Raw genomic sequence first — 27,993 nt, 5'->3', positions numbered from 1 at the left:
CATGAGAGAGTTTATTAAAATACTTGAACAGAAAAATATGTTAATTGGAAAAGTTTGATTTTTTGTGGTGAACAAGTATCTGAAATCAGCATATGTGGCCATTTATCTGTATAGTCTGGTAGATATGTAGAGCTAACTAGACAGTCAAGTACCTTTTGTCACATGATATAATTGTAAGCTTGATGGATTGTGAATGAACAATTATATAAGAAAAACCATAAGACCCTGTTAAGGCTATTTGAGCTGAAGCCATGTTGGAAGCTTGAGAGATGACACACACTATTCATGTGAGGGCCCCTGGAACATAGGTGCTGAAACTAGGGGTGCGGGCCTGGCTTGAAGTGGTTTCCATTATATGCAGGGTGTACTGTTTGCTTCAATGTTCTCAGCACCCCCACTATAAAAATTGTTCCAGCCCCCTTGTCCTGGAATCACTATGCTAGCAGCAGCCTGTGGTAGATATCATGCTGTGAGGAGCAAAGCTGGTCAGGAATTTTTCAACAAAATGGTTTTTCATTGGAAAATGTCAATTTGTCAAAATTGAAACTTTTGAAGGGAATATATGGTTTTCATTACAACTTTTGTGGGAAGGTTTCTCAGGTCCAGAGGGAATTTCTGGTCAGAGAGAGTGAGACCCAACCCAGAATAAGCAGTTAGGCAGGGCACGCACCTGGGATGTGTGTGATGCAGGTTCAAGTCCCTGCCTTATCTGATTTGGAGCAGGGACTAAAACCTGAGTCTCCTACCTCTTGGATGAGAGCCCTAATCACCATGCTATTGACTCTTCCAGAGGGCTTTTCACAATCTCTTCTATTATAGCTGTTCCACTTTGTATAAATGTTGATTGGGCCAGAGAGACTGATGCTATGGTCCAGTGAGTAGGGGCACTCACCTGGGCTGTGGGAGATCCAAGGATGTGTCTTCTACATCACGGTGTGTACCCTAAGCACTGAGCTATGGCAACTTTGACATGGGCTGTTTTTTCTTTCTTTCTTTGTGTCACAAAAAGAATCAAAAGGTCTCAGGTTTGTCCCAATTTGAAATGGGAAATTTTTTGATATTTTGAGAATTTTGATGGGATGGGAAGCCATTTCCCAAGCCAACTCTAGTCAGGAGTGCTGAGGGGATTGCCCTTAACTGTGGTAGTTCTATAAGTGTCAAATACTCTGCCCCAGAACAGCTTTGCATCTGCTGGTTTGTTAACAGGGTGAACAGCCATGGCTTAGTGCCTGCTACACCTGATCATGAACCCTCTGGGGCCTAGAACAATGCAGTCAAAGCTTCTCCACCTCCCTGCTTGTAGTGCTTTGAAGTCAAATTACGACTGCTTTCTAACCATGGAGGAAATGGGATTCCTTCCTTGCATCTTCTTTCCCCCCCCCCCCCCCCGCAGGTCTTGATCCTGCATCAAGCCCCTAATGTCCTTGTGCAGGGGAGCCATAATTTTGCCATAGTATTTCTTTAGCCCTAAAATAAATCTTTCATTTTCCTGCCCACTTAAATGTTCATGATTTAGTATGTTGCATCTAGGAATGTGCTTCTATCTTTGAAGTGTTAATCAACACGAGAGAGCCAAGCATTGCACTACTCGAGCTCTAGTGTTTCAGTTGCTGTCTGAAGGGCAAGGACAAGTTGTGCCACCTCAGGAGAGGTGCCCACTGTCGCACAAATTGTTACCGTTCACTCCCCGTCAGCTCCTAGGGGGAAGTAACTGACTGCAGCCCTAAAAAGGCTGAAACTTACTTCCCCTCATTCTGGCCCAAGTGTGTCCAGCACATTGGGGAGTGAGAGGAATATGGAGCCATAGCTCTGCCCACTCTCCACCCCTCCTGCCCTCTTCCTCTAAGTTATGTATGTTCAGGATTTTGTTTTAAAACTATTATTCTTAAAACAAAGGCAATGAAAATGCATTAAATTTGTGACAACAATAAATGCAAAGATTAGACAAAGTTTGGTGGTAAGCATTATAAACATCTAAAGCAGGCCTTTTTAGCATCTACTAAGATCTTTCTGAGCCAAAGACTGTGTTGCACCCTCCCATTTTGGGGATAGATTTTTATGCATTGTATCTACAAGAGAAATGCAGTTTGGATGAGTTTCGTGCAAAATGATTGATCTGTACGGCCATCCCACAAAAAGTATCTATCTTAGATACCTATATGGCTCCCATCATCATATGATCTGAGCATCTCACAACATTCAATGTATTGATTGTCACAACGCTCCTGGGAGGTAGGGAAGTGCTATTATATTGTTACATTTTACATATGGGGAACTGAGGCACAGAGAGACTAATTGAGTTGCCCAAGATCACACAGGAAATCTGTGGCAGAGCAGAGCCAGGCTAGTGCACTAGTCACTGGGTCATCCTTTTTCTCCTCCACTAGAAACTGCATCCTTTGGCAAGGCTTTGGATTATGGAGGGAGGCGTACTTTCTCTCTTATATCTCAGGTCAGAGTACTGTGGCTACTGAAGACTAAAACAGAACCATAGAATCATAGAAGATTAGGATTGGGAGGGTTCTCAGGAGGTCATCTAGTCCAACCCCCTGCTCAAAGCAGGACCAACCCCAACTAAATCATCCTAGCCAGAGCTTTGTCAAGCCACACCTTAAAAACGTCTAAGGATGGAGATTCCACCACCTCCCTAGATGAGGGGGAAAAAAACTGTACACAAAGCAACTTAAAATTCTGGGGGATGCATTGCTTTTCCATAAAGCATTTTCACTGATTTCCTGTTTCCCAAGTCAGCATTTCAAATGTAAATAATTTGTAGTAATCAAAAAAGGGATCCACATGAGGAGTTAAATTTTGTTCCAAACTAAGGAACAATTGAAAATCATGTGTCAAAGCCTTAAATTATTATACAGTTCATATATACTATAACACATCAGCTAATCTGAAGCAGATAGGAGACTTCTTGGGGTCATTTTTTCCAAGTGATGGCTCAGAGTTACATATGCACACAAAATCCCATTATCTCTCTGATGAAGTACAGCCAAAGTAAATGTGTTTTAAATTCATACGGGAAATGCAGATGCTCTAAAATTGTCTGATAGGCAATCTCTTTAATAGATGTAAAGAATATTTTGTTTTCCCATTACCACTATATAAAAAAGCACTTTATGCTTGCTTTCCTCCACAAAAATCCTACCAATGACTTTTATTAAATTTGCAGGATAACAAGAGAAAACTGAATATTTATTCTTGATTGTGTCTAGGCTAAACTCCAAGTTTGAAGAGTGGCCAGAATAGACAGGAAAGCCACTAGTCCTTTAAGGAGCGTGATGACTTTAAGACTCCCTCTTTAAGGCATCCTATTAAATAATACTTCACTTATATCATTCCTCTGATCCAAACAACTGAAAAGTGGGCAAGAATTATTATTCCTCTATTACAGAGCTAAAACTGAAACATAGAAAGATTAAACTACTTGCCATTGATCATACAATGAGTCAATAGTAGAACTTAGGTCTCTGGACTCTCCGTCCCCTGCTCTAACAACTAGAAATGCTGTCATCATCCTGATTATAGTCATGCATCTATCTTTGTGACTCCAAAAATCTTGAGTAAGACTTGCAAGCATGTAGCTTAAGGAGAAAAAACCAAAATAATGTCTGCTATAAATATGGGCTTTTTAATCACCTTGCCATGTCTCAAGCATTGTGGGGTGTTGGTTTCAATGGAACCATTTCTTAAATATCAATGCTGCATTCTGAAGTTCCATGGAGTGTATGGAAAATGGCAAAATAAGGCCCTGATTCTGCAGCAGATCTGCTACTTTGGATCCCCATGCACATGGGGAGTCCCAGTGAAGGCAGATCTCGTTGCAGGATCAGTTCCTACATTGCTAAACAATTTTAGTAAGTCACTTTTTTTCTCTAATCCAATTTAGGAAGGTGCGGGGGCTGGAACAATTTTTACAGTGAGGGTGCTGAGAGCCATTGAACCAAACTAAGCCCTGTATATAATGGAAACCATTTCAAGCCAAGGGGTGCAGCAGCACCCCCCACACCCTAGTTCCAGCACCTATGCTTAGGAAATTGTTTTTCCTGTTTGAAAGATAATCACATCCATTTATCATTTATCAAACTGCTACTTTATATGTATTACTTTACATAGTTTGATACTGGAGTGCAACATTCTGAAGACACAAAACACAGGATAGATGGTAAGTTAAATGTTTGCTTAGTGTATATATAAGTTTAATATGCAGTCAATTAAAGTACCAGGTGGCACCACCAGGCGAACAATGATTTCAGCCTGTGGGGAAAAAAAGGTATTAAAATAATTTTTAAAAAAAGGAAAAAACTACTTCATTCTCTCCTGCCCAAAGAACAATGAAGCAACTGTGAGTAGGAATAATTTGCAACTTCCTTAAGTCAGAGTTTTCAGATGGGCCCCAAAAGTCTCAAAATTGCTGAAAGCTATTCAAGACATTTGACCAGCCATTTCGTGTTTTGTTTATCACAAGGGTTGTTACTATTTAAAACACTTTACGTTTTGATCAATCAGACATGATTGCAGTGGAGTTTAAACTACTTCTTCTACAAAGAAGGGTTGCTCATGGTTGTAACTCAAAGTCAAGTACCTGAATTGAACTTTCTATGGCATCTTCAGTATGTTTAAGTTACAATTAATTTGTTAGCTGTAGAATTCTGTGGATCTGAAGGTTTTATTTGTATAATATAAAATTACAGTGTGTTGATGTGTTTTGTAATCCCATGTTTAAAATGTAATATGTGTATACCTTTACTTGTATGTCAGCAGGATTGGAAAGAATAGTTCATCCTATACTCTTTTAGCAAACTCTGTTCTTTTAATAAAGTTGTTCTTTTAAAAAGAAAAGTAGGTGTGTCAGGGTTGATCAGACAGTTTGCTAACAAATTAAAACTGACTGTTTTTTCAAGGTCAGCTGGCTTCTGCCAGATGGTGTGAATATCATGACTTCTAATTATATGTGGGTGGGTACAGAGCACACTTGTTCAAGAATGGTCATTAGCAACGAAGATGAGGAACAGGAGAGGTGTCTACAGCATTCAGAATCCATTTATTTTTGACAGCATACCAAAGTCTCTTTTGTTCTCTTTAAAATTCCTTTCATCCGGGAAACAGATTACTACTTTCAAGATAGCTGGCCAAAAGAGGGTAAAAAAAGAAGGGTGGAAAGTTCTTGAGCAGCTGAGGGAAGCCTATGCCAAGAAAGGAAGACAGCTAGAAGTTGTATAAGAATAGTTAGACTGGATTTGATTAAGTTGTAAATGCAAATTCAGGACAGCAGTTAGCCAGTTTGGGATGCTTTTTATAGACAGTTAAAAGTACAATCCATGTTCAGGATGTTGATCTATTGTCATCTCACCCCCTTTTTTATTTTGGCTTCCATTTCATAGCCTGTTTAGATAGAAGAGTCAGGTATGTGGTTGCTTTCCAACTACTGATAAAACTTGATCATGCCAGGTGCTGAGCACATTTTATGAGGCACTAAGGGCTACATCCACAAAGGGAATTAAATGCCTTACTGCCACTTTAGCTGTCAAAGTCCAATTTTTAGGAGCCACCAAGATCCTCAAAAGCCACCTAACCCTGGAAGTACCTAAATTCCCAACGCACTTTATGGGTATGCACAAAGCCGCCTATGTCCTGATGAAACCAAGCAGCTCAGCCCCTGAACTCATGACTAAACTCCATCAGGAGTCAGATGCATTTGAGGTGTAGAGCTTAGGCCACAACCCTTTCCTTGGCTTAGACAGCTCTCCACTTAACTTGCTGGTTTCTCTGAATCTCTTTCTTAAGTGCCTAACTCTCCTCATGCATTGTAGAGGGAGCCAAGATGCCCAGTTTGGGGCTGAGAATTCCATTGGGTGACAGGACACCTAAAAGTTACACTGGACTTTGCCACACTTAAGTCCCTCAATGCTCTCAACCCCTTACTTCAGTGGCAAGCAATAAACAGTCAGCACCTTGCAGGATTAGGCCTCTAGTGGTCAGGGGTCTGGTTTTTGGAATTACTGAGCACCTGCTGTTCGCAGTGACTTCAGCTGGATTGCTAGATGTTTGGAGCCTCTGAAAATCAGGCCTTTCTGATGTTTGAATTAATAGATAATCACCTTTCTTCTGAGGCACTAACTCCCAACTAAAGCTTTATGTGCCGCTGCCAATACATGCGTGTCCTCTAAACTGTCTTTTCTTGTCTACCTGAGATGTAGGACATATAAGCTTTAACTGCAGAAAATCTCAATTACCTTAATAAAGAAAAGAGCTCTTGCAAAACATAATTGTGAGAACAAAAATAATTTGGAATTTAAAGTAGAGTAAGTTTCCAAACCCAAATACTTATTTATAACAAGCCATTTTTCCTCTGTTGGACTCCAAACTTCTCTGAAAACTAAATACGCCTTTCTGTGGTTTCTAGTGTTACTGGCAAGACTGGTGTTGAAGCCGTCTCTTCGGGCACCAAAAATACATGCAGATCCATACAGATGTCTCTGGGGAAAAACTTCTCTTGTCTCTGATCCAAGCTGTCATGACTTCATTGATGAAGGCAGTCATTTTGTAGGGCTTTTGAAATACTCTTACCCCATCATTCAGAATAATCTTCCAGGAATCCAGAGAGATATTATGTGGGAAGGCGGTAGATGAGCTCCATTTGTTGTGCTAGTATCTAAAGGCAGTGTTCATTATTTTAAAATGACAAAATACATGCAGAATGTCAAAATGTATATAGTTATTAAATTGATTATAGGAATTTTAAACTTTTATTGTACTGCTTTGCTGTCTTCCATTCTTCATTTCAACCTTGTATCTAATATAAAGTGATAGGTGGTCCAGCTGACCAACAAACCACCTTCTTTTAAATTAATATTAATTGTATTCTGAGAGAACAATCTTGAACTACTTCAGCAGCCACCTATTTTGTGAAATACAGCATTTCCCTTATTTGTTATTTTCTACAGTTCTACTGTTCATGGTCTGAGATGTCAGATATAAACTCAAATTAAGCCTTTCAGCTGCAGTTTTAATGATAAAAATCCCATCATTGCCATGTTAAAATAAAACTGCAGTGTTCATCTACACTACTTGCAATATAGGTGTAAGTGTAGCTCAGCTAATAGAGAAGAAAGAGCCTTACATCCAGAGGATATAAAGCCACAACCCCATTCATCTCTGAGTGGCATTCATGGAAGTTAAGCACAAAGGACCAGTATTGAATAAGCCCAGTACCATGCAAAGGATGAATGTGCCAGATTAGCAGTTATGATGTAGTTGGATAAGAAGTGGCTTGAACATTAAAGCCCAAAAACATATTTGAATGGAAACAGATCAGAATAAACAGAGATGATATGGGAAGAAATCCAGCTGCAATCTTTTCTGAATCTCATTGGAGAAGAACATATAAGGCTGAAGTTAGACATTTTCAGAGCCAGATGAGATGGAAGATTCAATCTGCCTTCGGAAAAATTGGCGGTGATACACGATTGTTCTTGTCACTAGCTGAGGCATGGTGTTGGTTTTCAGGGAGATGGGATACTGTCTGCAAGTTCTTTGTTCATGAAATAGACATCTGAGGAATTAATTTTATGTCTCTTCCTTCTTTTATTCCTTTTGAGTGGAATATGTTGTTCTTTTGCCAGAACAGTAGACATACAACTGCTTTTTCCATGTCTCTTATCTGAGTAACATTGGATCCCCCTAGATAGATGACCAGTTCCCTCTTTCACTACAGATTATATAAGTCAGTGTAGTAATGAGAATGGGATTTCCACGAGTTCTCATTTTTTTCAGTTGTGCCATGTTTCTTAAGACTGTAAGCTCCTCACAACATGGAGAGTGGGGCTTCAGTCTTTATTGGAGCATATGGGCACTCCATAAGATAAATATTAAATAATTATTTTTAGTGGGCAATAATCAGCAAGCCCTCCAAATGAGGTGTACACTAAGATGAAAGCTTTTTTGTTCCTTGATGATGCTGTACTACCTGAACTGTAGCCAAAGAGCCCTTGATCTAGCCCTACCATCAAATACAAATATTGTGCAAACTAATTTCTGAGTTGGGGTGTGTAGCGAGGGGGCGTGGCCTCCTTCCGAGACTGAAAGAGAGAAACTGTCACTCAAACCCCAGAAGGCAGATTCGGAGATGCCATGCCCACCATGCCAGAAGCAGAGGGGCAGGACCAGGACAGGAACAGGAAGTATAAAGGGCAGGACCTCCGGCTCAGTTGGGGGAGAGTGGCCGAAGGAGAAAGATGTCTGTCCCCTGGTGCTGGGACCCAAGCCTAACTGCTGCCTGGCAGAGGAGCTGCCAGGGCTGCCTACCAGCTAGACTTCAGAAAACCTGCCAGAGCTACCTGGACCCTACGAGCTAGAGGAGCTACTTGACCACTGCCCCACGGAGGAGCTGCCAGGGCTGCCTACTGGCTGAAGCTCTGAGGACCTGCGAGAGCTACCTGGGCCCTGTGAGCTAGAGGAGATATGTGTCCCCTGCCATCTGGAGGAGCTGCCCAGTGCCAGTGATGCCAAGGACCTGCTGGGACTGCCCCTTGCAACCTACCCTGAGGAAATGGACTACGACCTGGACCACAGGTACATGACCTCAGTCCAGCTGAGCTCAAGCCTGAGCACCACTAAGCAAGTTTTGGCTGGAGCCCCAGTGGTGGCCCCCCCCCTGCAAGGGTCCTGGGCTGGGATGCAGTGGAGTCGGGTATGCCTGTGTCTCCCTCCCCCCTGACCACCCACACACTGGGGTTACCACCCCTTGGTCTGCAAAGCCTCAATGGGTAATCGCTGACTTGCTTTGCTTACCCTGCCCTAGCTGAGGGCTATTGACTTTTTGCTTTGCCTGCTTGAAGGGCCAGTGCTGTAGACTGCTTGCTCTGATGGCTCCGCCCTGACCGAAGGCCAGAGCCATAGATTATTTGCCTGCCCACCTTGCTTGAAAGGCCAGACCTATAAACGGCTTGTTCACCCTGCCGGGGGCCACAGACTGATTTGCCTGACCCGCCCTGACTGAGAGCCAGGGCTATAGAGATTGCTTACTCGCCCCGGCCTGCTTAAGAGCTATAGATGATGGAGAGCTAATTCCCCTATATTAAGTGTATCCACACAGATGCAGCAGCAGGGAGGGACAGGCAACTCCTCTACGAGGTGCAATAACTCCTGAGAATTTGCGTGGTAACACCATTGAATAAGATTGATTTACATTGCTAAGTCTTGCAAGACACTTTGGAAAATAACTCATGTCACTGCCATAGCTTTAAGAGCACCTGCAACTGGCTGCATGTAAGGATTAGTTTCACAAGATCTGAATACACTGGGCTTACACATTAACTTTCTCTTATCCTGCTCCAGAAGAAACCTTGCAACAGCATCAACAGTAGAACACAGCAGACTTAGACTCTGTTTCTAAGAAGGAAAAAACACAACCCCTTTTTAATGCCCAGCCCTTAATATAAACTGAGCAACGTGGTGTGTGATATAGATCCTGTTTGTCAGAAGTTATGTGAAATGTGTGATTTCTGGCACAGGCAAACATGAATCCTTTTTATTTATTTAGATGTGGTAGCACCATTGGGTGGGTCTCCTAAAGTTCTTGTGGGTTTGACTTCAGATTTTCCTTTGTATGCACTCTCCTGACTCTCTGCCAAGCCTGCCATGCTTTAGTTCAACTCAGTCTTTCTCTGTGTGCCTACTAATTAAGGGCTATCTTTCTCTGTGTGTCTGTGTGTGTGTGTGTGTAAAGGCAAATGTGTAAACTCATAGGCAGCCTTCATCAAGTAAGTGATCAGCAGATAATGAATGAAGTGCTGAGTCTGAGTCATTCATTTAACTCCTTTGAACCATGCAAACCCTGATGCATGAGATGTAAAATGTTTCCTTAGTAATGGTTATATCCGAACATAAGGAACATGGTTTGGCCAAACTTGTGTGTACCAACAAATACCCTATTTCACTGCTGACATCTGCAAACATTTTGTTTATGGTAAGTGGTTTTTTGATTCTCAGATTCTGTGCCCTTACTGTCCCTCCACCCCCGCCTCAAATTTGGGAGATATTCTGTCCCTTGGCTCTTTAAAGAAAACATAAAAGCATAACTAGGCAACATTATATATTAACTGTAGCCACACTGTAAATCCTTGATGTTAGAACAGATATTCAGTAGCATCTTGCAGCCATACTGCTTCAAGCTGTGAACACAGATCCCATAAGCTAATCAGAGTCAGACTAAGATAGTCGTTGGATCAAAGGCTCTAGGGGAAAATGTAGGATTCTGCCAGGAAATGGTTTTGATGATTCATTAGTTCTTAAAATTACAACATTTATATAGCACTTTTCATTATCATTGTGCTTTAAAAACTAATTTTTTACAATACATTTGTGAGATAAGCAAACTAATATACCCATTTTCCAGATGGGGAAACCGAGGCAAAAAGATTAACTGTCTTCATTGCATTTGTTTTGCAAGGCCAATACTAAACTACTGTCATGGGGTGAAGTTAAGGAGCACTGTGCTATTAGAGATGCCAGCATTTATATGATACATAAAACTGAAGTCCTGATCGTCCATGGACATTGCCTTTGTTGCAAGAATTGTGTTAGGATGTTAAAGAGGTACTCTCAGGTTAGTTTCTAAGATGGATTTCCTTACCGGTGATTTAGATTAATAAAACTGAAGGAATTTTACATGTCTCTCATCTTGGACAATTAAAAGAAGTTAATCAGTTTCGCTTTATTTTAAAATCTGTTTGTAGTCAGTTCAACTTTTGGATTCTTATTCATTAATACAGTGCTATAATGTTTGGATTACTCCCACTCTAAGGGAATACACATTGTTTTTAAAAAAACTGTTGCTGCTGGAATTTTTTTAAACAATTTTAATGGAAGCATTTTTATTGGTCTTAATATTCGCAAAAGCTTATTTTTACAAAACCTAATTTTTGTTGCACCTTTAATTGGTGTCCCTTTAATCGTGGTAATTTTGGCTAGATTCCATTTTGAGTAATCACATGCTATCTATCCACATTTGCCAGTTTCCATTGGAAATTATATTCTTCTTGTTTTAAGATGTTATATACCTTAGTGTTGTCTTCTGGTAAATAGCTGCAGTGTTTCACTCAGAGGTGGCTTCACTTTAATGGTGGGTTTAATGATTCCTATATATATTAACTACTTTGGATTGTACAATCAGTTTTGTCCTTAAAACCTATTTTGAGGGTTTAAGTGGGATTTAAATTATGCATAGGCTTTGTGCTGGCCCTCTGCACGGGGAAGACTTTCATCCGCTTGTGAAATGCCTTGGAGCCATTGGCATCAAAACTTCTCTACCGGTACATATGTGATCAGCATTAAACACTCCTTTTTTTCCCCTCATTCTGAAATTATCCTCACATATGAGCAGATTAAACTCCAGTGGTGTCAGTGAAATTAGATTATGCCAAAGTTTCATTCAGCTCATTGAGTCTTGGCACTGTCCTTTGAGGCTTTTAACTTTCATAAAGACTCCATGTTCTGCAGTATAGCATTGCATGGGTACCACAAACAACCTTGTTTTATGACTTTCCCATTTTTGAAATGTAACCCAGTATAGGTAACCAGATGTATTACAAATACTCTTCATGAAGAAGCGAGCTGGGATTTACAGCAGGGGAATATTTCTGCTGGCTTTTTGTTTTTATAAAGTATTTATTTTTATTGGTTCATTACGCTCCAGTTTGGTAAAATGTTTACTATTTTGCATGCTAAGCAGATGTTATGATAATATCCATGGGATCCTTGTGGCAATGTAATGAATTATGCTTACATGCAAACCTTTCTAACACTTTTTGTTTTACTACAAAAGGCATTTCAAATAAATTGTCTTCAGCATAATTTGAAAAGTGGCCATAGTTCCTTTGTTAGTATTTGATGATCAGTGAAAATGTGGAATGGCAAGAACAGATCCACTACTTGAACTGTCTCCAGAAGGAAATGTTAATGATTTGAAGTGGGCCCCATCCTGTAGCCCTTAGTCAGACAGCCCCCACGTTCCCTACAATGGGAGTTTTGCCTGAGTCAAAGGCAAGTTCTGCTCTTATTGATCTCAGTGAAAACTTTGGCAATCATTGAGTTCAAGGATTGGGCAATAGTTAAGAACGGCAAGATTTAGCCTCAACATATACTTTTTACCTAATTTTCAAAGTTGATGCATGAGCAGATGCCTTTCTCAGCTTCTCTAAACCGAAGTTCGCAGTAGATGCATGTGAAGAATCAGAAACTCAGCCTCTTCCTGAAGTCTGGCTTTATTAAGAAGTAAATTAACAACAACATAAATTCAAACTTTCTCCCCAGTCTTGGCTACTCATAGGGTTCCTCCCTCAGGATGGCTCAGCCTACACCCAAGAACCTCTCTCCCTAGAGAATCACTTCCAACTCCTTCATATCCAGGTTGGCTAACAAGCCACCTGATTCAGAAAGACCTCAGAACCCACTTAAATTTCTCCTAATACAATCAATACTTGATAACTGGGTAGGAGATTTCAAACAAACACTGCCATTTTATTATGTAGCATACCTGCATACTTGCAAAAACAGTGGAGGAAACTTACAGATATCCACTATAATTTCTTTTCTCCTGCTTGTGACCTGAAAATTAAGTTGTAATCACTTTTATTATTATTATTTATTATTTCTATTACCATATTATTTTATTGTTGTAGCACCTCAAAGCCCTAATCATGGACCAATGTGCCATAGCGATAGGTGCTGTACAAATATAGAAATAGAATCAATAATTTTAACTTGTAAGTATAAAATATGGACATCCTGTTATGCCATAAAATTTTGCATGTGGTAGCATTTGTTTGAGGGAGGAGGTTGTTGGGTTTTTACTATGTAACCCCAAACCTTCGTTTGGTTTGGTTTTAGGATTTTTTGTTGTTGTTTTGTTGGGATGGGTGTTTTTTTGTTTTGTTTTTTGTTTTGTTTTTCTCATTTATTTTGTCTGCAGCCTGGAAGAGAGATCTTAAAACTGTAAACTGTTGAAGAATATGATGAAGCCACATTATTTAGTATCTAAATTGATATACTTTTTTCTGTTGTACTAGATTTTAAAGCAGTCTGCCCCGGGCCAATAGATTATTTCATTGCACTTCATTCACTCTATTCCATAACATCTATCCATGTTGTCAGTTAACAGACCTTCCAGATTAGCTAAATGGGCCTGTAAGTGTTTTCTGTTGAATTCACAAATTCAGTTTTGTGAAGTTTCTTTTGTTCTGATTCTAGGAAATAAACTTCTCTATTTTGTTTTAAAGCTGGTGGATATGACTCAGCACCCTAATGGGCTTCTCTGTTGCTTCTTGAAGTTGCCTTCCTAATTCTGACAATGTTGAAAGTCCTATAAGGCAACAGTAAAAGAAATCAAACATTTCAAACCTTGTCCCTTAAAACTGGCTTCAAAAGGATTTATCAATGCACTGCACCTTTGCAAGACAGACTGCTTATTCAGATGTCTAACTATATATTTAGGAGCCTAACTTTATCTCTCATGTTTGAAAATTTTGGCCATTAACTAAGCATTAAACTCTATCAACTTTACTCAGACACCTACCTATGCTTACTCTTTGAATAGTCCCAATGGATACTAGTTAACCTGAGTCAGGCTAGCATTTCATTTTTCTCTTAGCACGTGGACACCAGAATACCCACATTTCACTGTTGTACAATAGAGTTGGTGTAACTGGTTCTGTAGATCCACAGCTTCATAGCAAGCTTGAGACCACTGAACAGCTTGAAACATGGCAGCTGCTACTATACAAGCATCCACATCTTTTGAACATCCTCCAGCAATGTCTATGACATGGTGGACACTGAAGCAGGCTGAAGAACCATGGATTGATATTTTCAGTTTTCATAGTCTTCATCAACTTCTCCATATCAAGTGGTGAACCCAGCAACCTTCTCCATCAGCACTGGTTCAGTTTCAGCAGCTTTCTTGGTATGGACATTATTAGAACAGAAAACAAATTCTGAAGCATGTGTACAAAGGAATGCCGTTACATGGGCAGTGATTAAGTAGGCATCAAAAACTTTGATTGCACAACAAACTTGCCAGTGATAAATGTAAACTGAATTTATAAGCAGACCACCTTAAGCACCTTGCCAGAAATTGATCTGGATGGTGCTCAGTTTGCAAGGAGGCCATGTTGCTTTGCTGTTAACATTGATGATGATTATTTGGGCACGAGAGACCATGCTGTACTCTGCATTGTTTTGAAACATCTCCCACTGGAGGTTGTGATACATATTTTATTTGACCACGGTGCCAAATACTTGCTGTTTAGTATAGCCTTGAGTAGCATTTGTATATATGTCAGCATAGCATAAAGAAACTTTCATCTTTAAATTAGTTTCCTGATTGGCAAAACTGGATTTGTCATCTGAATAAGGCTTTATTGACTAACAATATTTGTAGAACACTGACCTATATAGACATGTGGCTGAGTGCTGGAACCACTTTTATTGTTTGGCATCACTTGAAAAGATAATGAATCAAGTCCTGAGGTCTTACTCCATTTTACTCAGTCTGTTTTGAGGAAGAATTACCATTGACTTCAAGGATTTGTCCCAGGATGAAGTAGAGTGCAGCAAGCTTTTCAGTTCTTGCTCATTTCAGTTCTTGATTCATTTTGCACTCTTAAGGAGGGGAACCCCTTTGGCTGAAATAATTTGTATTTATTTACCAAACATGCAAATTGTAATTGAATTGCATCAGAAATGGAGATAGGCCAGAACCAACACCCCAAATCCAAACTCCAGACCCAGAGCCAACTTTGTGTCTCAATAATGAACAGAACCAAAACCCTGGACTCAGACACTCCCAAACTTGGGCATCTGAAATATGGATCCAAGTCTGAACTTCCCCAAAGTTCAGAGCAATGTATAATTTTGTTGCTAATAAAAATGTATTTGAGCTGTGAAGCTAAGATATCAGGTTTAGGCCCATCTCCAAGTATAAAGCGTCAAGTCATACAGATTAGTGTTGATGGTTTATGTAAAAACACACTGAACCAAATTCTGTCCTTGGTTAATAGAACCTTCTCAGTGGAATTACTTGGATGTAGCTTAGGGCAAATTTTAGACCTTTGTGGGATAACCCCTATTATTGTTACTTTCACTGCATAATCTCATTGACATTGAAATGGCTTGAGCAGTGTAGGTACACAGGTTCTCAACCTTTGGGTTGTGACCACCCTCCCTTTCTTTATCATTATAAGGTCTGGGAGTCTCTCAACTTTTTTAAAAAAACATGACTTCACAGTATGAAAAAAAGGTTGAGAACCACTGGTTTAATAACAGTAAAAAGAAATTGTTTTCCACATCATGAATAGTTACAACAGAGCAGTTTAGTTAACTTGCCAGCAATAGTTTACCATTATGGACTGCTTTTTCTCCTGGTTATGTTTTTATTAGTATTGTTATTATACATAGTGCTATAGAGAGACAAGATGGGTGAGGTAATATCTTTTATTGGACCACCTTCTGTTAGTGAAAGAGACAAGCTTATGAGAACAGAAGTTAGTCCAATAAAAATATTACCTTACCAATTTTGTCTCTTTAATATCCTGGGACCAATACAGCTACAGCAACACTGCAAACATAATGCTAAAGACATACACACCACTTTACCTCAGAAAAAAATCTACAGAACAGAAGACAATATATTATGCAGTCTGCAAGCTGAAACAGGTACAATACAGATACCACACCAACAATGAGAGGGTTCTTTTGCTCATGGAAATGAAAGTAGAAAGGGAGGCTGCTTAGTGAAATAGGAGTTCATTCTGAGTATCACAGATAGCATGAAAGAAGGCACAAAATAAAGAGTGGGAGAAGGAGTCATTTGCAAGCCATATCCATCTTCATTGCTGAACAGAACAAAAGCTCAGCCCTGAGGGAATAATCTCTTTCTACCAGCCCATCAAGCTTCCCCTGTTCTTTGGCAGTTTCTTGAGTTCTTCTGCTGACTTTGCTGTAATTCCCCACTTCCCTGTATCCCAAAGTCTTTCCATCATTTTCCTCAGGCCCCAACATTCTTCTGCAGGCTGTCTTCTACTTTCATTATGTCTAGACACTTATTTCCTACACTCCTGATTTCTGAGCGTTAATGTCTTCTCCCATCTCCTAATAGTTCTCCTTGGACACCATTTTCAGCATACAATTATTTACTGTTGCATATCTTTCCATGTTTTATTATGGCAGAATAATCAATAAACCAGAGAGTTTTTGATCTTCCCAAAAATCCTGAGCAAATAATTTTCTCTGTATTTTAGACAGCGGTATAAGTTCTGCTGTTCCTTAATGTAATAATTGAAAATGATTAGCAGATGATCTCTATTTTTGACTAAGTTTCTACCAGACAGAACCAATAATTATTTTAATAATTTTCTCTTCCAAAGCCACCTCTACCCTTCTGTATTTGGTTGTTAATTTGAGGGGAAATCACAGATCAGAAAGCTTCCATCCACCTATTCCTGAAACCTAAAACATTTTAGTTAAAAGAGATTGTCTGGCAAAACAGTTTTCCTGCTAATCAGCTCTTGTAAAGAGTTCAGACAACCATGGTGAATCTTTGCATGTGAATTTGACAATAAGCAGGTGGTTGTACAACCTGAAGTAACGGACGGAGTGTTGCAAGAGAGACTGAGGTCCTTAGGTTGCAGCACTACCCAACAGTAAGGGCGTGGCATTGTTTTTCTTGGGCTCAGCTGTGAGCGTCATGGAAGCTTGCTGCACCTAACTCAAGCACACTGAAGCTCCGTGCAAAAAAAAAAAAAAAAAAAAAAAAAGGAGCAGATATAGCATCCAATTCAGATTGCAGATTAGATTTAGTGCCAGCAAAGGGAAGAAAATTCCATAAAATCCCACTTGTAAAATTAAACTTCTGCTTCAAGGCAGACATGAAACAGAAGCAATCATTTCAGGTCACTGTCAGACAAAATATCCCTTCCTACCCCCTTTCGCTCAGTTGAGCCATACAGATGTGTAGACTGCACTGAGTTTCTCCCGTTTCATTTCTTTATTTGAAAAGGGGGAGCAATTCTGCATGCTTTGCCATTCAGACATTCCTTCTGGTGCTATTTTTTTCAAGTCAAATGATTAAATTAGCAACAGATGTGCTGCTTGCTAATGATGATTAAAAATGATTAAGGACAATATTTTGGAATATGCTTTTAGTGGAAAGTAATTATTTGTTTTACTGTTTGTTCATCAGTGAGAGTTAGAGGCTGTTACCATCTCTCATGATGAATAGTTCCTTACTCTGCAGGCAATAATCATGGAATAAGGTACACTTAGCCTGATTAGGGGTATCAGAATATGGACCAGGTAATTTTAATATAAAGGTTTTCCATACAAGGCCGGCTGGGTTCAAATACACTTTATTCAGCTTGTCTCAAGATCTGTTCAGACTTAAGTTTCAATGATATCCATCTCCCCTACATTTAAGTCAAAGTAGCTATCAAAGCATACAGCCATGGTATTTTGGATGTGTATATATAACAGGTGATGTTGATGCAGCAGAACTTCCTTTGTTCAGTGGACAGGATTTGGAGCAGGCATTCCAGAAGGCCCCACATCTTCTATACATAACAGAGTTGGGCTTCATGCTAGCTCTGTATGACCCATTAAGGAGGATGGATTGAGGATGGGCCAGGGAAGAGACACAATAGAAGAAGATCAAGTGGTACAAACCTCCATATAGGGAATGTATAAGGTGTTGCAGCCTTATTCCTACGAAGAGGATGGATTAGTAGAGGTTGCTTGACTATTCCGTGCCTTTCCCATAGTTTGGGTGCTGGAGTCCATCCCCTCCACTTCACCTCCATTCACTGCACAATTCCCTGAGAGTATCACACTTCATCAGTCTTCATCAGTATTTATTGACACATAAGTAAACATAAGATCATTCTATCAGCTTGGAATCACCTTAAAACTTGAATTTTTATGTACATGAGTGATACCCAAGTTCATCAACTGTTATAGGGAGCTGTGGATCAATTAGTGCTGAGAGCTGATGAATAGCCATGTACTGGGGCACATTTACACTATGGAAAGTGAGATAGGAGATGGTAAAGGAGACTACTCCATAGTGATTATAAAGAAATCAATGTTGGAGGCTAAATTGGTATTGATCCATCTGATGGACAGACAGGGGAGCATGGTTATTGTATTCAGATACAGGTGTGACTGGAGGCTATGCATGGGTGCAAATTGTGTGTGTCAAGTAGTAGTAAGTCTCAACCCCCTTGTGTTCTTGCTTTCTTATTCATGGAAGCATAGGACATACACAAAAAAAGGGGGTGAAGGGTTAGAGCAAAGGCAGAGAATTGGCATGTCTGAGAGACCAGGTATTACCCAATCATGCATAGTTTCCTTGTGCTTCGTGTTCTTCTCATCAATTTTTACCTCACACTTGTATGCACAACAGTGCAACTGTGCTGTGCAGGATCCAGCCCATTTCTGTGTGTTCAGTACCTGACCTGTCACTGAAGGAAGTCAACATGTATGCAGTTAAATGAAGCCCAAAGTCTCTTTCTACATGCATATTGAAAAAATTCAATGTGTGGTCTTTGGACTAAAATGTGATATAATGTGCTCTGTGGCATTGCATAGTGATGGTAACCGGAAAGCAGCAATGGGGGATGAAATAGGAATGCAGAAAAATGTGCAATTTGCCGTTATGAAAAAAACAATAGTATTCACTTGCCATTGGTTGCCATGCTTGGATTTTTTTACACTCTGGTTTTATTTAAGGGTGCATTTAAAGTTATTTTGACAAATTAAGAATTCAGGCTTGAAGACGCCTAAGTGAAGTGAATCAGTGAAATCTGTCAGTTAAAAATTTGCCTGGTCCCAAAATGCCTTTTGTCTTGGCGGAATCTGGAGCCTGATGTGTTACTGATTGTTGTTTGCTAAAAGACTCGTGCTGGCTTGCTGTGGTATTTGTCTGAAACAGTCCACATTTGCCTTATTACTATCTTCTGCTGCCACTGAGCCAGTTTTGACTTATTTTGTGGGCAGGATTGGGGGAAAAAATGTCACTGGGACGTCAGGAGGCTTTTGAAATTTTCAAGAGGGATTATGTGGACACTGTGACCATTGAGGACAACAAACAGCTTCTAAAACAGAGGTGAGTGTCACACTGAGGTACAACCACAGCCAGGGCTCTAAGGGTTGATTTCTTGAACTTCATGCATGTTCTTATCAATTTCTCAGACAAAAAGTATTGTGAGAGAAAATGTATATTTCCTTTTACATTCTGAATATTAGTAGAGATGGGCCCAAACCACAAAGTTTGGCACCAGATTAAAATTTCCCCAAATTTAAGGGAGTTCAGACCCCCACTTTGGGATACCCCATTTCTGATACATAGCAACATATTGGCATTATCTGCAAGTGCTGTGTGAATCTTGATGCATTTGGAAATCATTTATCATACTTTTTGCAGTAGACTTTAGCAAAAGAGATTTGTAGCTCAAAGTTTATTACATTTGTTAAAAACAGATTCATCTCAAGTCTGTAACTTGGAATGCAGCCATTGACCCACCAGTTGCAAATTGCACAATAAGGATCTTATGCACAACACATATTTAAAAGTTACTGTACCTTTCCCTTATATGAAAGCTTCTCATGCTAATATTTTTGTATACAGTAGTATAAACACTTCTGTCAGACCATGGCAGCATTTGATTCCCACTTTACTTATATTTTAATTGCTTTTTTCTTCTTTTTTCTCTTTTTTTTTCCTCTTTCACCTTATTTTGAATGGATTTTCTTTTCTTTTTATTTCCAGTTTAGTTATATTACTTTTGTTGGTTGTGAGTTTAACATAAAATTGGAAGCTCAGACTGTAATGCTAACAACTATAACAATTCATATGCTTTGGGCACTGGGAGCTAGCTATATAGATGCTTTCTGTAGATGCCTTTGTATAACTGAAAGAAAAGAAAAATCCTTAATTAAATTTGGTTAAAAATAAAAATTGAAAAAAGACATCAGGTCCTCCTTTTAAACAATGGGTATAAGATAGATATGTATTTTAAGCTTTATAAGTACTGCTTTTCATCTGTAAAGCACATCACAGAGGTTTGTCAGTATTTCTTTCCCCAGTTTTTACAGATAAGGAAACTGAGGTACATTAAGGACTAGTTTCTTGATGAAAGTCACACAATGAGTCATTTTCAAGTGATAAACAGGACATTGCGTTTCTTCATCTCATGAGACTTTAATTGCCCCTTTACTTCAGCTGGCCTTGGAGAGCACTAACCAAGTCGTCTCATGAGACTCTGAGATAGAAGGGGCACTCCTGCAGACATGCACATATCTGGCACAATCAGTTGTTACTCATTTCTGTCCTCTAAAGTGAAAACTGCTGCTTCCCACTGGCACTGCCTACATGCTTCTATTTGTAAACACGCAGAGGCAGAGTTCCAAGCCTTTAACTTCCTATACTAGACCTTCAAAGAGGTTAATAATGTCTGTGCCTGCCAAGGCAGTAAGGAGAGGACAGGCTTCTCTGAGCACCCTTTCCTTGAAGTGAAGAAAAATCTTAAATCTCATTTTCCAGTGAAACGTGGGTGAAAACTCATCCCATTTGAGGCACTGCAGTGTAGTCTCCCATGCTGCACCAGACACTCTAAAGCCAAACCCAGAGTATGTTTTCAGTTACAAGATCTCATTGTCACTTAGAGGTATAATGTAAAGCTTGTCCACATGGTTTATTAGTGCACATCAGAGAGGTGTACATTCTAGTGCACACTAGTATGCCGTGCCCAGTCTGGCCTGTATGGACCTTTGGTGGTCCCGTTTGAAACACACCATGTAGACAAGCTCTCAGTTTCTTTGTTCTTCATCAGTTTTTCCACTTCTTTTCCTCAAGTCTCAACTTTCCAACCTGCAATCTTAGTACATTTTTGCCTTTTCTCCTCTACTCACAAGCTTTTGTTAATATGCTTTAATCCACAGTGTCAAATTAACTCTGTTGTGGTCAGTTACAATGGGATGAATTTGGCCCGTGGTGATTGAGTCTTCAATAATCCTCAGTGAAATCTAGCTGTGCCTCCTAATAATCTTTAATAAATGAATGCTGAGCTAAGTATGTTGGTTCGCCCATTTGATGACCTCTAAGAGAGACTGAATAAATGGAGACTTATATTTCAAAATTTTGATTTTTGGATATATCGTATTTGCATTTTAATGATGAAATCCTTGCCCCAATGAAGTCAGTGGCCAAACTTCCATTCATTTCAATGGAACAAGGATTTCACCCTATGAGTTTTACTTATCATGATGGCAACTAAAATCCATGTCTCACAACACCAGTCTTCTTGAGGGAACTGTATACTCTTTCAGGCTACAAGTGAATTTCCTATGGACTGCCCAAATACAATTGCTTAGCTGACCTCCAAGCATTAATGTTCACATATTGATGATCAGTCTCCCTTGAGAGCACCCTTATGCTGGATTTCTTCTTGGAAAAGAATCAGCAACTACACTTTCCCCCTTAATTCAATGAGCGGGTTGAACCCTGAAGTCTTTATTTTGTTTTTACTCAATCATAGAAGTTTTACCTGAGTAATGACTAATAAACAGTGAATAAGAAACTCAGGATTTGGCCCATGAGTGGGGAGGAGAGAGAGAAAGAGACCATTTGGAGGTTTTGCTTTATATCTCTGCCCAGCCTGCAGGAGATCCTTTTGGTTGTATTAGTCAATAATCATGGAAATAGCTTATAAAAACAAAAGATAGTAAATGAATGTTTCTAAGACTTCTCCCCTACTAATGTCATGAATAGCAAGTGTTGAGGAACCTTCTAGTAGTGGCTTCTTATCCATTCGGGATTCGGCTTTGAAAATAAGTGAGCATGAGCAAATGTGGATGTGGTGGTCCAAAATACTTAGTCTGAGGGGAAAATTGACTAATTAAGATGGGCCAGTTACCCAAACCACACCTCCCTAGTGGGAAAGCAGTATTTCTTAACTCTACACCACTGCTGTTTGAGTTAGACAGAAATACAACTTGTGGGTTTCCCCGGCAACTTGTGCTAGAGCAAAGCTCATCCAGATTAGTTGAAGGCTCTGTTAATTGTCAAATGCAGTAGTTCTGCCTCCAAACCCTGCAAGGAATGACTATACACATCTGAGTAACCATTCAAAATTTCACAACAAGGCTAGTGCTCCACCACAACAACCATGGTACAGCAAATCACTCCTCTGGTTTTTATTTCCTTCTTGAATTATTACAGTGGAGATTTCCTGTAATATACCTCAGATCCCTCAGGGCTTTTTCAACTGTTGCCACTATACAGAGAGTTAATTTCCTTTACCATTAAAATAGAATAAATTTGGTGTTACAGAGTGTATTTTGTATACTCTGTGCCCTAAATAGCTTTACAAATTACTGAGTTAGATACTGGCAAGCTAGTGATTGTGTCAACAAATGCAGTAATAGCACAAACAGCCTGGGATACTGTAACCAGTTTAACAGAGAGGGCAAAGAAAGCAGGCGCAGGGGAGAGGGAGAGAATTCAGGCAGCTTTCTAAGGAGGATGGAGAAATTTAGTCCACTTTTTTAAACCTATCTTTTGGATGCTCTTTTTTAAGGTGCTCAGATATTATGGTGATGTGCACCTTGTAAGGATATATATGAAGCAAGTGAGCTAAGTGTGCTAATTGTTAACTTTTTGGGAAAGGAATACTTCCTCACGCCACATTTCCAGCCAAACTGAAACCACTGCAGATTGCAGAAACCACTCGCTGCAGATTATTTTGAATATTACATAAGGATTTGATCATTAGGGGATAACAAGCAAGTTTTCAGTTTAGTTAATTTAGAAACATTGTTAGTGTTAATAGTTAAGCATTACAGTCACCTTTCATGAAATATGAAATTAGGAAATTGTTGGTTTGTGTCACCATAGTAATTACCTAGAGGCCCTAGTTATGGACCAGAAGCCCATTGTGCTAAGCATTGCAAACACAGAACAAAAAGATAGTTCTTGCCCCAAAGAGCTTTCAATCTCCCATCACTCAAACAAGCAAATAATTTTACCACTGTTTACATGACTTAAACTACTACCATCTTACATTAATGCAGAGAAGCTGCTGTGAAGACTACATGAAGACAGTGTGGTGTAGATGAATGAGCAAAGGACTAGGAGCTAGGAATTTATAAAGTGCACTATACTCATTGTGTGGCCTAGAGCAAATCACTTAACTTCTCTGTGCCTCAGTTTCTCCACCTTTAAAATGGGGATACCAATACCTGCCCCCCAAGGGTGTTATAGGAGTTGTTTAGTTAATGTTTGTACTGTGCTTTGGAAATGTAAAGCACTAAAAGTGTTATTTGTTATCTCACATCCAGAAGGGCCCAAAATAGCTATATATATGTTACACATGCAGGAATCACTCACCTGCCACTGAAATGAGATCATCTTTATGATGGAATAAAGTGACAATTTAAGTGGACACAGAAACACCACACAACAGATTAGGACTGAAGGTTACAAACAATTGAAACTTGCATTAGGAATGTTATTACCAGCACTAGAACTTGGCCAGGTCACTAGTGTTAACATCCCTACTCTTGCAAAAAGTACCAGGGGATCTTTAATTACCACAAGCGGTCAGAATCTCAGTTTTCTTTTTCACACTCCCAGGAGATATGAGGGTTAATTAGCTCAGTACAAAAACAGAGGGAAAAGCCATTTACTGAATCAACAGCACCACTTCCTGCAGCTGGCTGGGTTGTCCTTGGTCTCCCATCCAAGTATTGACCAAGGTCAATTTTTCCATCAACCCACTATCCCAAGACGGTAAAACTATAAAACCTTAATCTGTGCCAGTCTAAGGAGGATATAAATGGCAGTATTAAGTAAAAGGAAAATGTAGTATTACTGGAACAGTGCAAAAGAAAATTAAGGACAAAAATGTGCTTGAAAGAAAAGGTATTTAACTTATGGGTGTTTATCAGTTATTTGCTGATAGAAAATAATCCTCTACAAAGTATGAAATAAATTGAGGGAAATGTCACATATTTAAAACCTCATCTCCAGCTATGTGCAGAGCTGACTGAATGCTACAAAACTAATATTTCCATATATTGATTTGAATTTTGAAGTCATTGATCCAGTTCCACTGTATTCAGGCCCCTTTTTTGAAAGCTTTCATATGGATGGGTTTCAGTTCATACAAATGTTTGGAAAATAGCTGGGGAGTTTTGTTTGAATATCTGCATTTGCATGCAAAGAAGGGTACATCTGGACAAACAAGAGTATTAATAATTTCCTTTATTCGTCATTTCTTATTCTCCTGTCTAAAATTTTGTTGGGGAGCCTTACTATGTGATTTGGGTGACCAATTACACACCACAAATAACAAATAGTGATGTGAGCAGTTTGCAAACAGCTCATAAACTGAAACTTTTTAATCCAAACTCTTCAGTGAATTTTTACGAATAGAAATTTGCATTTCTGTTCCTTAAGAAATTCTGACATTTTGATCTTTTTTTAAATTATTCTGAATTGGAATGAAAAGCTACAATTTCAAAACTTCTCATGAAACAAACATTCCACAAAATTTCAGCTTGGAACCAATGAATCATTTAGTTTTGATAAAGTAAAAAGCATGTTGCTTCAATAGGTAAAAACATTTCATTTTGACTCTGTTTCAGTTCATTTTGTTTTGACTTTTATATTATATTACCACATTAAATATTATATGTAACATTAAAAGTACTTTGTTGATATAATATAAAAGTCAAAACAAAATAAATTAAAATAATAAAGTTGAAATTAAACTTTTTGACATCAAAACAAAATAAGAAAGTCATGACTCATTTAGACTTTTTTTCAGTCAAAACTTTTTGTCAAAACTGAGACATTTAGGCTGAACAAAATTGCCTTTTCCAATAGAAATCTGTTCCGTCTAAAAAAAATTTGACCAGGTCTACTTACAGATAACTAATTGTTCCCAATAACTATGATGAGTTTGCAGATAATATTCAAATAGAAATACAGTCTTGATTTGTTAGAAAATTTATTCTCTATAAATATCTCTAGCTGTAGTTTTGAGTAACTCCACCTGTTACTGTGTTTCTGTCATTAGGTTTGCCGAAGCAAAATCCCTGGGAGAAAAAATAAATGAAGTAAGAAATAAAATAAGTAAGTAGATTTGTTTTAATTTCCTTATCTATCTAAATAATTGTTGTTTTAAACATAAATTCATAACATTCTGAGAAGATGGAACCAGAGTCTGTTTTCTGATTAAATTAGCCAACCCATTACTAACAAAAGTGCCCAGATTGATGAGAGCAGATGTAGTAATTTTAGGTACCAACTTTGATAATAGAAATTCCATAACGTCAAAGCCAGACATTCTTCATTTGGGGCTTTAGATGATAGCTGTCACTTATCTGAAGCAGAACGCAGCCCTGTTGAAAGGTGTTTAGCATTTGCAATTCAGGATCTGATGAGGAAAATATCCATATACTGTGTAGTTTAGAAAGATTGTAAACTGTGTGGGTCAGGGACTGCGTTTGCCTGTATGTTTATACAGACCTTAGCAAAAGAGGGCCCCGGTATTGATTGGGCCTTTGTGCAACACCCTTGTACACTTAATAAATGGAAATGTGAGACTCCTATTGGAAGGGTCAGTGTTTTTTTAAAAAGAAAAACGTTAGAAGATCTCAGGGTTTCAAGAGAAATCTCTCTGTACCAGGAGGAGAACACTCTTTTATTTAGCTCTTTTTAGAAGAAACAACACTGTAGACCTTTAATATTCCTAGAGGGCAAATGCTTTCTCCACTTCTCAGCCCAAACAGCCAGGCTATATACTGGGTTGATCCTGAGAGGAAAGAATCCTTTTCTACAGATTACAGAGTGGCAATATAGTCACTTGGAGCATTAGCACAGCTTTAAGCTTCAGGGCTTTGGTAGAACCCCCAGTTGCAGACTAAGACCTCTTTACTTCTGAATGAGAGCATCCACACTAGGGTTTAGTGTGCTTTAAATTCACACCTTTAGTGAATTTATCTTAAATTTCCTGAGTATTCCCATGTAGCACGTGTCAATAGAGTATCCAGGTAGGTAGTATGTACTGGCAAAATGCCATTTTACAGACCCAAAATGAGAGCCACACTCTTTGAGTGGTTATATCTAATTTGTTTTAGTGGATCCCAATAGAATCTAGAGGAAAGTGTTGGCCTTGACTGCAATATTGTTTGCTTTTCCTTTTCCCAAAAGGTAGGCAGAACTGTTGACCAAAACACTGGCACAGAATCATGATTTTGATGCATTTTAAAACATGTGTTGTTAAATAGTTTTTCTTATCAAACCCTGTATTGAGATCATTAAAATTGGTTTTATTTACTGTTTCTATATTAACACTGAGGAATTTCACCATCACTTGGTGTCTATTAACATATGTAAAGCATAGAAGTGAATGGATCAGTAGCAGAAAATAGCCAGCCCTTCAATCACTGGCTGCCACTAAGCACAGATCAGTAAAGCTGTGCTGAACTTCAAGATACGTACCGGCCACCCACAGGAAATTCTGATAACTAACCATCCATAAAGATGCTAAAAGGCTTCTTTAACAAATCAGACCAGAAATACCTTTTCTCTCTACCTGTTTTCAAGGACACACTTTAGAAGACTTTACTTGTTTGTTTGGTGGTGATGGTTGTTTGTTTTTTAATCTCCTGTGACACATCATGATTTAAACACACGGATTGTGGATTTTTTCAAAAAATAAACCCTTTTCTAAAAGCTTTAATTTATTGTAAAGCAAGGTCACTGCCACTACTAAAAAGTACAGTCACCTAAACAAACTTAGTTCTCTAAAGTTTGATTACTGTGAAAATATTGCTTCTCTAGTGGTTAGAGTGGGTTACTGAGATGGAGCTGTAGGTTTCTCTCCCTGATTCTGCTGCAGTCTTACTGTGAGACCTTGGTCAAGACATCTAACTTCTCATCTCAATTTCCCCATCTGTAAAATGGGAATAATACCCATCTTTGTACAGTATTTTGAGATCCTTAAATGAAAGGTGCAATGTAAGTCCAATATGATATTATTGTTCTTATTATTATTACTATTATTTATTATTATTCTAGAATCTGCTTCCAATCCATTGTAAATGCATTTTTCTCTAAGATACACCTAACTTTTCCTTAAAAACTCACTCAGAGGCTACGGCTACACTGATGGTGGCAAAGTCGCCGCCATCAGATCGATTTCTCTGGATCAACTGAGAGGTCAGTGAAGACCCGCTCAGTCGATCCAGAAATCGACTTACTAAGTCCACCTTCGCAAGTGGTGTAGCGCTGTGTCGACGGGAATGCGGTTCCCATCAGCACAGTGCAGTGAAGACGGCGCGCAGAAGAGGAGCCCAGAAGTCAACAGGAGTTATGCAAGTTTTTTGCGTAGCTTGCGTAACTCCCATCGACTGCCAGCGAATCCCAGAGGTAAGTGTAGACAAAGTCTGAGTTGAAATTTGGCATTCAAGTTCTCTTAGGAGTGTTATTTGTTGATTTGGCTTGGTTTCTTAACAGTATCAATTTAAATTGATCTGGTATTTTTCAAGTGGCAGGAGGACAAACTCCCATTTTGTGGTTATAAATGCTTTTTATGTATTGCATAGGCTTCTAGGCCCCAATCCTGTAAAGGGATCTGGGTGAGTCTACACATCTGAACTCCATACTAATGGGAGGGTCCACCCACATGGATCACTTTGTAGAATCAGGGTCACAGGCTAGAACGTAGGCTATTTTGTAAATATTTTAAAAATATTAATAGAATTCCTGAGGCTTAAGAGAGAGATCATAGGGCAAAACCACTTTCCTAGAAGGATTTTTTTTTTTAAATAACTACATGTTTGGCATATGAAATCTAATACTGCGGTATTATAATGTAGGTTATATTAAGCTATTCCTTTGGCCTATCAGGGCCATTTGAGATCACCTCT

General features: G+C 39.0%; 1 protein-coding gene across 2 annotated transcripts in view; it reads left to right on the top strand.

Moving 5' to 3' along the window:
* Nucleotides 1–27,993, top strand: part of KIF6 (kinesin family member 6) — a 272,771-nt gene that overhangs the window by 180,053 nt on the left and 64,725 nt on the right. For both annotated transcript variants that reach the window (XM_067564771.1, XM_067564772.1), the window contains exons 14-15: nucleotides 19,054–19,162; nucleotides 25,137–25,192. In XM_067564771.1, coding sequence (XP_067420872.1) covers nucleotides 19,054–19,162; nucleotides 25,137–25,192 — 165 coding nt within the window. The remainder of the gene's footprint in view (nucleotides 1–19,053; nucleotides 19,163–25,136; nucleotides 25,193–27,993) is intronic.

The sequence above is a fragment of the Emydura macquarii genome, unplaced genomic scaffold (genome assembly GCF_026122565.2).
Source record: "Emydura macquarii macquarii isolate MOO-44397 ecotype Brisbane River unplaced genomic scaffold, CSIRO-AGI_Emac_v2 contig_2676, whole genome shotgun sequence".
NCBI classification, from domain to species: Eukaryota; Metazoa; Chordata; order Testudines; family Chelidae; genus Emydura; species Emydura macquarii.
Note: the sequence above shows the minus strand (reverse complement) of the source record. Positions and strands in the feature narration are given on the sequence as shown.